Consider the following 13,363-nt stretch of genomic DNA (forward strand, 5'->3'; position numbering starts at 1 on the left):
GGATTCCTATAGAAGCAATAAAGAGTTTAAAAAGTTTTTATAGATGAAATGAGAGTATTTCCAGAAAATACTGAAAAGAAAAAAGAATTATAGAAGAACTGGAAAGGGAATAAGCTATAAGAGGTACAAAAGCTTGTGTGAGCAACAAAATCTCTGAAAATTAGAATGAACCAAATAAAGCGAATAATTCTAAAGGACAATGAGAAATATTAAGAAGTCAAGTTGGAAAAAAAAACAGAAGAAAAAGGAAGATATATGAACAAAAACAACTGGTCTGGGAAACAGACTGAGGAGGAAATTTGAGAATCATTTTACACCATGACCAAAAATAGAGTCAAGACATATTTCAAGAACTCTTAAAAGAAAAACTGCTCAAATCTCTTAGAATCAGAAGGCAGAGTAGTAGCAGAAAGAATCCACTGCTTACCTCCTAAAACTAAAAAATGAAAACTCCCAGGAATATTATAACCAACATCTTAAAACTGTTACAAGCAGCCATAAATCAAGAATTCAAGTACTGACAAGCCACAGTCAAGTCCACACATGACTTAGATGCCACCTCCGTCAAGAAACAGAGCCACCTAGCTGCCCTAAGGGCAGGACCTTACAATTATTTATTCTGTTTACATGCATCTTAATTCAATTCAGTCCAGTGTTTTTGCTGAACAAGAACTTTTTGTTTATTCATTCATTCATTCATTTATTTTTTGCAAGGCAATGGGGTTAAGTGACTTGCCCAAGGCTACATGGCTAGGTAATTATTAAGTATCTGAGGCCGAATTTGAACTCAGGTCCTGTGCTGTATTCACTGAGCCACTTAGCTGCCCCTTGATCAAGAACTTTTGGAAGCTGACCTCGATCCTCCAGCATTGGCCATCCCTTTCAGCTTTGTCTCATTAGCAAATCTAATAAGCTTGCCAATGTGCCTTCTTCTATGACACTGATGGCCAAGAACAGAAAAATGGAACACTCCACTTGAGACGTCATTTCATGGTGATCTAGGATCAATGGTAGCTGCTCTTTGGATTCAGGTATTGAACCAATTCCAGCTTCCAAACTGTATTATCATCTAACTGGAATCATTAAACAAACAAGAAGAAAAATCTGTCCTGGACTTGAATCTCGCCATAAGGAGGGTGATGGTTGATAAGGAGAGTTAGAGTTGATATGATAGGAACTTTTGACAACTTTCTGGATAAAATCTGAGTAAACTCTACCCTGCACACACCAGATCTGCCAGCCAAAAGGAATTTAGTTTGCCATATACTATTCTTGATGAGCTCATGCTATATCTCTGTGATCCCTATTTCCTCTTCTAGATTTTCAGTAACCACTTCTTCAATAAAGCCTTCCAGAATTTAAAGTCCAAATGCCATAAATTAAAGCCAAAATGGTGGCTTATAATGGTCTGAATTCCCTTCTCTTTAAAAAACAAAAACCAGACCACCAGGATATACTCTGTTCTCTATTTCTTTGATCTTTCAAAGGTCACTCCCAGGGGTTCAGTAATCATATCTGTCAAGTCTTTCAGGACCAGAAGATGTATATAATTCACCTGGATCCAGAGACCTGAATTCATTAAGGGCAATCAAGTGCTCCTCTGCCTCCCTGTGTCATCAACACCTTCCTGGCCATTTTTACTTGATCTATGTCAGTTCAGTCATCCTGTGTTCAGTCATGTTATTGTGATTTCATTTTCTTGAAGAAGTCTTTGTTCTCCTTGAGTCTTGTCTCCAACCTCAGTTTACACCGAGCTTGGGCTCCTGACACTCTCTTCTTAGGTCTCCACATTATCTTCTGTTTCTTGTCCTTGCCTCCATCTTTTGTATGTTTTTTTTTAAAAATCTAAGCTAGGGAACTCCTGAACATCCACATCTGTCTACTTAGACTACACTCTTCCTCTTCCTCAGAACCATTTCTTTGTGTGTTCAGAGATATCATTTTTGAATTTCTGACCCTTCCTGGGATGAATCTGCCTATTGAAGGCCTACTGGATTCTACCAAGCCTTACACTGAAACCTTTGAAATTGTTCTCCCCAAATCTACAGGCCTATGACAAATTTGGAAATGGAGTTGTTAGTTCCCACCAGATCTTCCCTGGCAATGGTGTTGCTTATTGGTGAGAGTCAGGCAACAGGGTAGATTCCCCTCTTGCAGATTCCATGGCTCTTGTGTATATAAGTGGCTAAGCATCCTTACAGTAACCACCATTACAGATTCAGAAGCTAGCTCTGGTAGCCATTATAGGCAGCTAAGCAGAACAGTGAATGGAGCACCAGACCTGAAGGCAGGAAGTCCTGAGATCAAATCCAGCCTGACCCTAATTGTGTGACACTTAACCTGTGGTATAAGTTTTCTCATCTGTAAGACAGAGATAATAATTGCACCCAGGGTCGTTCTAAGGATAAAATGAGAAAATATATGTAAAATACTTTGAAAAAGATGAAAGTACTATATAAATGTTAGCTATTCTTATTAGCATGATGATGAAGATGATACAAATAGCACAGCTTCTCTTCCAGCTACCTGAACTTTCCTATGAAGAACAAGGTCCTATAAAAGACCAGGAAATACTTTTTTTTTGGAGAAATTTTGATCTGGTCCTTTGGGGTGCTGGCTAGGAAAAAAAGGGGTCCCTAATTATCCTAGTAGTCAAATCATGGTGAAAGAAGAAAAGAAGGGATGTGGGCCCCAAACAGTAACAAAAACAAAAATATCCTCGAGCCCATCTATGAATCACTAGAGGGTGAATGTTCAAGAGTTTTCCACAACAGAAAGGAAGAAGCAAAGGAAAGAATCTGAGAAGACCCTTCAAGATTGCAATTAAAACCAATCTCAGGCATCACTTGGCTTCTAACAAAGTAGATCTGAAGCTTCGGACCATCAAATTCTCTGTCAAGGCTAATACTGAGGCTTTCCAGATAATGTAGGGCATTTTTTTGTACAATACTTCATTTGGGGAAAATCTATTGTGTCATAGGAGTAAGAAATTACAAGTATCATTAAAAACCCAAAAATTTATTCCCACATTTAAATGTTTTTAAATTCATAAACTGAAAAAATTCATAAAGTATATTCATAAAATATTTCATTCTTTTTGAACACTATCTTAAAAATGCAAAGCCCTACAGAAAGATTCATGTAATGTTCAGTTCCTGATCCTCCCTTATCTTGACTAATCTGGAAATGATAAAGTTCATAAATTTCCTTGTTAAATACAACTGCACAAGGCCAACCATGAAGACTGATCTTGAGATATTTCTAGGAAGGAATTTTAACTACTTTTTGGAACATTGTTTTTCAGATACAACCATGACCTTATTCTAAAAGCATTCAATAGGATCAGCAGATTTCCAGTTTCCCCCCCTGTCCTTAATCTCCTTCTTTATAAACCGTTCAAAATTTCTAGAATCAAAGATGCCATTTTTCACATAATAGATAAGTTCAATATTACATTTCAAAGTCTATCTTTTAGTCTTCTAGTCTTTAGCAGTGCCATTTTGGAGAAGAAGAAAAAGCTAAATTAAAGCTAAACCTGTCAAAGTTTTCTGAAAGACAACTGGGCGTGGGGAGAGGTGGGTTTGTATAATTTTACCAGCCATCTTTCCAGAAAATGGATCTTTTTTCTTTCACAACTAAAGATAAAATAACACAGTCCACTTGAATAACAATTGATATTTGTAATATCAGATTATAAACTTCAAACCGAATACCAGACTGGCTTCCTAGAACACATAAGATTCTTGGAAAGTCCATGGTTCCAAGGTAAAAACATTCTATAAAATATAAGCAGTATTCAGTATGCCAAAGGTATCTGAGAAACTTCTTAATGAATAGCTATTTAGTTTATAATTTTCAAGGCCACAGCTCCATTTAAAGTTTATTAGCCACAAAATCTAGCCTATAGCCATAAGGTCTTGGTAGACATGGAGTTGACTCTTCAGACCCTTGAGGTCCTTTCTCTCACCTGACTCTCAGGAAAGGTCGCCCAATTAAACTCCCAATACTAATAGTAGAAGGCAGACTAGGACATTCTTGCTGAAATATAGACATTCTTGCTAGTAGTAAATATCTCCTAAAAATGGTTCCAAATAGGCTGTCACACTATATTAATTTTGAGATTGCATCTCCATATTTTGGGCAGGCTGTAAAACCAGGGTTGCTCCAGGCTTGATCCTACCATGGATTGGCACAGAAGCTTTTTTTTTTTTTTTTTTAGGTTTTTGCAAGGCAAACGGGGTTAAGTGGCTTGCCCAAGGCCACACAGCTAGGTAATTATTAAGTGTCTGAGACCAGATTTGAACCCAGGTACTCCTGACTCCAGGGCTGGTGCTTTATCCACTGTGCCACCTAGCCACTCTGGCACAGAAGCTTTTAACTCTTTTTTAAAAAAATTTGTTAAGTGACTTACCCAAGGTCACACAGCTAGGTAATTATTAAGTGTCTGAAGCCATATTTGAACTCGGGTCTTCCTGACTCCAGAGCTGGTACTGGAACCAGAGCATTATCACAAACTAAACTACTGCCCACAATTGATCTAGAAAAACATAATGACAACATTTAAAAATGGATGTTGCCATACCAAGTATTCAATTTCCAAGCTAAATGAAGAGTGTTCAAAACGTTGTAAAAGAAATCAAAACTCCATGAGAAGAAAACGAGGCACATTCATCCCCCATCACCCTGCCTTTTCCTGGAGTTGTCCTAAAGAAGATTCCAGTAAGCCTTTGGTATAAGATAAGTTCATTCCTGAAAACATATTTAATTACAAACAACAGTTGCTTTATCAATAATCCATGGAACATCAACTTTTTAAAACTGCAGGATAGAATCTTGTCTCCCTAAAAGAGTGGAGACACTGATGGTCAAAGCTGCAGACATCCCATGACATCTAATGATGCTCACTAAGATGCACTGTTCTTTACAAATTTTTTCACCTGATCCTAAAAACTGTCTGTCATTGGAAGTAGGCAATGGAGATATTTTTATTTCCACTTTGCTCAGAAGTTAAGCCAATTTGGCCACAAATGACTATCCAAGGACTCCAGACTCCAAGTCTGTTCCGTTCATTAGACTTGTTGCCTTAATTAAAGCTGACAGAGAGGAGCAGGGCGAGAAGAGGTGAGGGAAAGGATGACTGGTTGTACTACCCAGAGTTCAACTATCCATCTCAACTCTTACCAGGAAAGAAATAGAACCCAGCACTTAGAAATGATATGTTTTTTCCTCCAGTCATCAGATAAGACATCCCTCAGAACCTACTGTCACACAGGAGAAATATATGGCAACTTGGAAATTAAGATTAAAATGAACAGTCTGATCAGATTCTTCTGCCCCTGGGTTATCTTGAAGGGCCATGGCAGACCCCTCCTCACTCCATCTTGCGCAGCTCTGCCTCTTGCCGCAGAGGGGCCTCCCCGCCTCTTCCACTAGGAGTTACAGTTTGTCTAGTGACAAATGCTTAACTGACCCCCAGGAACCTATGAGCAGATTCCCAGGACTCCTATCATGAAGTGCTGACTCTCGTGCTCTACCACAATGGAATGGCTCCAAGAAGGACAAACACTCTAAGGGGCTGCTTTGGAGGGGCTATTCTATGTGGTACTAAATTCACTCTGATTTTACTATCAAACCCTAGGAAGGATGCTAGCTCCAAACATCATTTGAGAGTTCACATTTCATGAGACCTTCAAGATTCAAGCTGTAGTAAAAGCAGCAGGCTTTATTCCACTGGTTTTCCAGTAACTGAAGCTGTAAATTGTGGAGGGACCTGCAGAGAATCCCAGAGCTGGAATCCTCTCTAGAAAACCCCAGGAGGCTCATCATCCAGCCTGTGCTTGAAGATGTCACAGGAGGGGGACCCATGGCCTTTGGAGGTTCCCCATTCCTCGGCTCCAGTTGGTAATCACAGAACTATGAACTCAATTACTTGGAGCCTGTGGATGAAAAGCAGTGCCAGACCTATTCCAAAGTGGTTTCTCCCAAAGGCCAAGCCTGGTCCTGACTTCCTACATGGCTGAGGTCATTCAGCAAGGAAAAGTGTTTTTTAATCAAAGCAAAATCTAAACTACACAGGTAAAACTATTCCCTGTGATGAGCTCTCTAAGGGTAGGTTTGTGTTCCAAAGGTTCTCAGAAGGCCTTGGTACCCCAAGAATGAATCTGAAAATACACAACCTCATCCTGATAGAGGGTCTAAGGCCTAACCTACTGGATAAGCCCTCCCCAGGACCATCTCCCATCAGCAGCCCAGACCCAGTCATCATATTAGAAGATTCCTCATCTGAACTGAAGAAAACCTCATTTTGTTTGGGACGTCCCTGAGTTTGAATCCGAGGCCTTGAACTGGTTTGATCCAATCTGATGACTGATGAGACCCAAGAGACAAAGTGCTTTGCTTGAGAACAAGGGAGGATTAGAAACCAAGTCTAGACCAAGGCAGATAACAAATATTGATTAAGCACTCTGCTAAGCACTGGGCTAGGGAAACAAAACAACAAGGGCAAGCCCTAGCCTTCAAGGAGCAGATCTTCTACCAAAGGAGACTCCAGAACTTACAAGACAGTCGAAAAAGATAACTTGCAAAAGGAAGACATGAACAGGGGGAGAACAGGGACAGACAGGAAAAGAAAGGAGGTGCTGGGGAGATCCACGGGGAGAAGGTCAGCACAGTCCAGGGGGGGCAACCCCTACAAAGACCAGGATCTGGCGGGCAGGAATGGAGTGCAAGAATGACCAGTCCCTCTCCAAGGGAGGGAGGGACAAAGACACAGGAAGTGGCTGGGGAGGCAGAGCTGGAAGGATGGAAAGGGACAGGGAGCCTCTGGGGCTCAGTGAACAAGAGGGGATAGGCACATATCTGTCATTTAGACAAAGTCACCTAGCACCTGGAGTGAGGAGGCTCCTGGGGGCCTCCAGGGAAGAAGCAGGCAGGGCCTGGCCTGGGCAGTGGCTGTGGGGCCACAGATAACACTCCCACCCACCACAGCTCTCTCCAAAACTCAGGGGGAGAGGCATATGGCTTCAAGTCTGTAGCTGGTCCAGCCTCTCTAAGTCTTCATTTTCCTTGTCTGTAAAACAAGGGACTTTAAGGTCCCTTGCAGCTTCACAGATGGACTATGCCACTGAGCCCCAGGCAGCCTCTCCTCGGTCCTACATCCTGGAGTACTGTGCCCTCTCCCTCCTCTGGGGCTGGCAGTGCTGCTGAGAGTCCCCAGGTTTCTGCAATCTACAAAGCCCAGACTAGGAGCTCTCACAGACAGTCTGGTTTGTGGCTATGAATAAACTCCCCCAAAGTTGACTTCCTTTCCATGAGGTAGTGTGTACTCACCTTTCACGAGTAGCTTGTCCCTCACAGACACTCTCCGAGTGGAGTCCGAGGCTGCGCCAGGTGGACGGGATCCTTTAACGCCCTCATCCCTCTTCAACTTGCTCGCCAATGTGAGCATTACTGCTACCTTTACCCTGGAATGGAGAAGCAAAAACAAATGAATGACCTGGAGGTTAAGCATTAATTACAGGTTTCCTATAATGATGGGAATCTCTCTTTTACTCTGTGGGCCTCATTTAGAGAGAGCAAAAGGAGAGCCTCAGTGGCAGCCAAAGTACCAAGGCCATCATGAAAGTGAGATGACAGAAATCCAGCTCAGGAAACACAAAGATCTCTATGATTGCCTCCCCCCAATATCAGTCCCCAGGATCCTCTTATGCCTTCCTCTTAAACACAGTATTCTTCTGCCAAACATCCCATCTATAAAGGGTCTCCTTCAAGTGATGCCCCCCAAAGCAAACCTCTGCCAACAGGAACAGACTGGAGCCCTATCCATCATCTAAGGAAGGTACCACATACAAACAGAGCATACTTGGGAGAGGCTCTGGCTTCCACCCATACGCTAACACAGAGTTCTGAAGAACTGTCAGGTACACATGGAAAGGCAAGTTTCAATCAAGGGAATCAGCAGTGATTCTTCATCAAAGCTTATTAAAGCGGATTTTTCTATAGAAGCATTTAAAGTATCCTATTTAAATAAAAAACCCGTGGAGCTCGATAATCTTTAATAGGCTTTGATGAAGAATCACTTCCCATTTAACGAACCTATCCCCAGATAAGGATGAGGGATAGGCTTTCAGGCCTGATGTTTCTCAAAGTTTAAAGTACAGCTAAGTACATTTAAATATAGACTATTTTGCCTTAATAAGAAATGGCAATCAGGAGGGGAATTTTGCATTTTAAAGTCCAAGTTCTGGAAATTCCTTTCTTCTGGACCCAACTTTAGTCAGAAGCAGGAGGAAGACACTTTATGAGTCAGGTGGACTGTGGGACAACTTTTTTTTTTCAATTATAAAGATTTTATTTATTTTGAGTTTTAAAATTTTTCCCTTAATCTTACTTCCCTCCCCCCCACAGGAGGTAACTTGCCAGTCTTTACATTGATCCAAATTGAATGTGATGAGAGAGAAATCATAACCTTAAGGAAGAAACATAAAGTATAAGAGATAAAAGATCAGACAATAAGATATCAAGGTTGATCATCACCCCCATGTTGCTGTTAGGGTGTACAGTGTTTTTCTGGTTCTGCTCATCTCCCTCAGCATCAGCTCATGCAAATCCCTCCAGGCTTCCCTGAATTCCCATCCCTCCTGGTTTCTAATAGAACAATAGTGTTCCATCACATACATATACCACAGTTTGCTAAGCCATTCCCCAACTGAAGGACGTTGACTTGATTTCCAATTCTTTGCCACCACAAACAGGGCTGCTATGAATATTTTTGTACATGTGATGTTTTTACCCTTTTTCATCATCTCTTCAGGGTATAGACCCAGTAGTGGTATTGCTGGATTAAAGGGGATGCACATTTTTGTTGACCTTTGGGCATAGTTACAAATTGCTCTCCAGAAAGGTTGGATGAGTTCCTGTGAGCCAACTTTTACCCTGGCCACCCCCTTCCATCCCTACCTTCTCATCAGCCTTGTTCTTTCCTCCCGTTGCTTAAACTATTGCCTCTAAGCATATGATTCTCAAATCTTCATCTGGAGTCCTGACATTTCTCCCAAATTCTATGATTATGTATCCAGCTGCTTCCTAGACATCCCTGAGGGGAACCAAGGCCTTGTAGACAGGGGATCTCCCTGGGCTTAGTCCCAGCTCTGTAGCCACTGTGACCTGCCCAGTTCAGTCCCTGGACTTACTGGTCTGGTATGTGCTCACCTATAAAATGAGTGAGCTAGATAAAATGACCTCTTAAACTTTTTCCAGCTCTAATCTCAACACCTGAGGTACAATGTTTAAACCCTCATTTGTATTTCCATTAAAATTTGATCCTATTTCTAACAGTTTTATATGTGTTAACAGATCTCTAAGAATCAGACACTGAAAACTGGTGATTTTTTTTTTATTCTTTTCCCTTTCTAACTCTTTCTGCCTCTATGGGTCCCATCTAGACTATTCTGTTATGACTTCAGGTTCTCATAGCTTATGAGAGCTATAGAAGGTCTCCTCCAAACTGTTTTATAGGTTCAACACCTTTGATCACATCATTCATCCTGCTCAACAACTTTTACTTAGAAACAGTTCAAACTGAATTCATTCTAACAGACATCCATTAATCACTGGCTTGGGGAAGTCTTCTGTACCAGAAAAGAGATGGAAGAGACACCAAGTTCAACTTGGGGGGCGGGGGAGAAAACAGTCAGTGCTTTAGAGATGTAGAAAATCCAATGTCATATGAATGCCAAAGGAAAAACGTTTATAGAATCATGAACTCAGGGAAATCTTCCTGAAGGTGGCCCTGAGGTGAGCTCTATTAAAGGACCCGCAGGATAGAGAGCCTGAAGAACTATGGACAGAGGTTCACAACACTGTACAGAAGGGAGCAACAAAAAACATTCCAAAGTAAAGGAACAAGAAAGCAGCAAGGCTGACAGATGAGACTTTACAAATAGCTGAGGAAAGAAGGAAAGGGAAAGGAGAAAGAGAAAGCAGAATTCCAGAAAAGAGCAAGGAGAGAAAAGATGGTTTTCTTAAAAGAGTAACACAATAGAAGAAAACAATAAAGTGGGAAAGATGAGGTTTCTTCAAGAAAATTAGAGATATCCAAGGGAAAGTTTCATGCAAAAATGGGCATGATCAAAGACAAAAATAGTAGGAACTTAACAGAAGTAGAAGAGAATAAGAAGAGGTGGCAAGAATACACAAAAGAATTATACCAAAAAAAGAAAAAAAGAATTATACAAGACAAAACTAAAAAAATCACTGATAACCACAATAGTGTGGTTACTGATCAAGAGTCAGATATTCCAATGTATACCATGGAAACAATGTAAAGACTAACAGACTGCCTTTTGGGGGTGGGGAGGAGGGAAGTGAGATTAGGGGGAAAATTGTAAAATTCAAAATAAATAAATACATTTAATAACAAATAATCTTTCATAAAAAAGTCAGATATTCCAGAGAATTAAGTCAACTGGGCCTTAGGAAGCTAACAACAAGACTAGTCGGAGGCAATAGAATTCCACACAAACTATTTAAAATTCTAAATGATAATGCTGTTAAAGTGCCACACTTAATAGGCCAGAAAATTTGGAAAACTCAACAATGGACATCAGAATGGAAAAGATCAGTTTGCATTCCAGTCTTAAAGAAGGGCAATGATGAAGAATATTCAAATTATTGAATAACAGCACTCCTATCACCCACCAGCAAAGTTATGCTTAAGATTCTGCAAGCTAGGTGTTTGTAATAAGTAAACTAAGAATTACCAGCAGAGCAGGCTGATCTTTGAAGAAGCAAAGGAACTAGAGATCAATTTACCAACACTGGCTGGATTATGGAGAAAACAAGGGAATTTAAGAAAACTATCTACTTCTGTATACTTCGCTGTATAAGAAATGCTGTAAATCTGAGTGATTATCTAGAATAATATAATTGTATTCTTAGGAAATTAACTCCTCTTTTAATCTGGATGCTGTTCTGAATTTTTATTTTTTGGTTTTTGTAAAGCAAAGGGGTTAAGTGACTTGCCCAAGGTTACACAACTAAGTAACTGAGGCCAGATTTGAACTCAGATCCTCCTGATTCCAGGGCCAGTGCTCTATCCACTGTGTCACCTAGTTACCCTGTTGTTCTGAACTGAGCTGTAAAAGAATGTCATCACAGTGTTTTAAAATTGTTACATACTTATTTTGATATATTTTGCTTTAAAAATAGATAATAATAATAATAGTAGTAGTAGTAGTAGTAGTAGTAGTAGTAGTAGTAGTAGTAGTAGTAGTAGTAGTAGTTTACTGACTGAGAAAAGAATCCTGGAATTTTCTTCCTTATCTGTGAAGTTCTTGGGAGACTTACCAGATTCCTTTAGGCCCTTCCTATTTGGGTAATGTCGTAAAATCTAAAAAGCCTTACTGATGGCAGGTGATAGAATTTTCAAGTAACAGTTTAGAGGAACTAGGACCTGTCACAGTTGAAGGAGAAGAACCACAGATTTGTTTTATAATTTTAAAAAATTTGATTGGCTATTGTTTATGGAAATTATAAAAGTATTAAACCTGATACATGTGTTCAAATTATAACTTTAAGCCAACTTAAAGGTTAAAGATTAAAGTCAAATTTAAAGACTATTTTTGCCATAGGGGTTAATAGGAAATCCTTAAATTATGAATATTTGTCAGCTTAGAAGCTTCTAGTTAGTTATCATGTTTATCTGTGTTTTAACTTAACTATTATATAATTACTGTATTGTCACTACAGAAAGTGCTTATTCTTAATTTCTTGTTTCTGCCCAGGAGGGATTTAAACTAGAAAGGATGAACCAGATAAGACAGTATAGGTGCTTATAATTAATTCCAACAAAATGAGAAAAAAATAACTATAATAGCCCTAAAATGTGACTGCTAGAGACACATACACACACACACACACACACACACACACACACACACACACACACATTCTCAAAGAGGGACAGTTTTCAAAGAAATATAAAAATTTTAAATTTCAAAGGAGTAGTAAACCTCATTCAAAAGCAACTAGCTGTTTTCTCTAAGAACTAGAATATATATATATATATATATATACATATATATGTGTGTGTGTATTTATGATTGGCTTTCAAATATTTTGATTAAGAACAATGAAAAAGCACAAGTAAACATATATTCCTGCATGATATATTTTTAGAATTTTTTTCTTTTTTGATCTTCAGGGTAATTAAGAATAAGACTAAAAAAAGTAAAACTTGACATTCTTTAGTTTCAATTGAATGATACACAAATACATTTTTCTCTTTTATTTTTCTGGGATATATAGACTTTAGTAATAGTTCTGAAAACTGTATTAAGGATTTTACATATAAAATTATATGAATAATTGTAAAGAAAATTGTAAATCAGTTTTCCTGTTTAGAAGCATCTGATACTATTAAGAGACAGAAGAGCTGGTTTTCTAGGTCAGGCCCTCACTGAATCCTCCTTTATGATTCCTCCTTCAGCCTGTAGATAGAATGCAGAGTTGGGGTAGAGACAGAAGAGCAAGTACTACGTCAAAATGGATATTCTGAGAATTTCAGAGACATTGTGGTCACCTCATTTGATGTGCTGTTGTTTTGTGAGTAAAGCTGGCTCTGTATATTTGAACTGGTTTTCATTACATGAACTACTTCACCTAGGAAACCTCTACAAATGACTTGGACCCAGAGAAGCAGATGTACTATGCAGAACACTTCTCTGGAAAAGCCTTGGGAATGAGGCCTAATACAGAATTACCAAGGGAAAATATTTCAAAAGACCCAACAACTTCCTGGGCCAGCTTAGAACCAAGATGAAATAAGCTGCTTAAATGGCTGTCTGGAGTAGGCTACTTGGAATAAGCTGAGCAAGGAGATTTTATGTTTTCCTCTGTTGATGAGTAGTTATATTATTCTTGGTCTACTGTTGTATCCAGTGTTTTCTAATATTCATGTCTACTTGTAACAAAGTATGCATAAGTCCATTTGAAAATAGGCCCAGGAAAGAGACTGATTTTTATAAGTGAATTATCAAAGAGAGAGATCATACACCTTTCTATGAACAAAGTGAGGGATTATTATGGGAATTTTTAGTTTCCTTTTATTAATCAGGATTCACAATCATTCCTCTGGCTAATTCTGTTTCACTAAAATTGTCTTCATATTAATGTCACTTGACCAAAACTTGTCCCATAGGATGTGAAAATTTACTTAACTTGTTAAATATTCCTTAGATAAGAAGCCAGAGGAAGAATTTCCACTATCCTCTTCCTCAATCAGACTATTTATGAATCCTCTGGGTATAGATTAATCTGTAATCTCTCTGAGTATTACCCAACCCCTTCATCTTTCTCCAAGATA

General features: G+C 39.2%; 1 protein-coding gene across 6 annotated transcripts in view; it reads right to left on the reverse strand.

Annotated features, from left to right (window-relative positions):
• UBE2F (ubiquitin conjugating enzyme E2 F (putative)) overlaps nucleotides 1-13,363 on the reverse strand; it is a 103,492-nt gene that overhangs the window by 64,812 nt on the left and 25,317 nt on the right. For all 6 annotated transcript variants that reach the window (XR_012468894.1, XM_074189758.1, XM_074189757.1 and 3 more), the window contains one exon: nucleotides 7,330-7,463. Coding sequence is in view for 5 of the 6 variants with exons in the window: in XM_074189755.1 (XP_074045856.1) it covers nucleotides 7,330-7,463 (134 nt within the window). In the remaining variant the exon portion in view is untranslated. The remainder of the gene's footprint in view (nucleotides 1-7,329; nucleotides 7,464-13,363) is intronic.

The sequence above is a fragment of the Macrotis lagotis genome, chromosome 5 (assembly GCF_037893015.1).
Source record: "Macrotis lagotis isolate mMagLag1 chromosome 5, bilby.v1.9.chrom.fasta, whole genome shotgun sequence".
NCBI classification, from domain to species: Eukaryota; Metazoa; Chordata; class Mammalia; order Peramelemorphia; family Peramelidae; genus Macrotis; species Macrotis lagotis.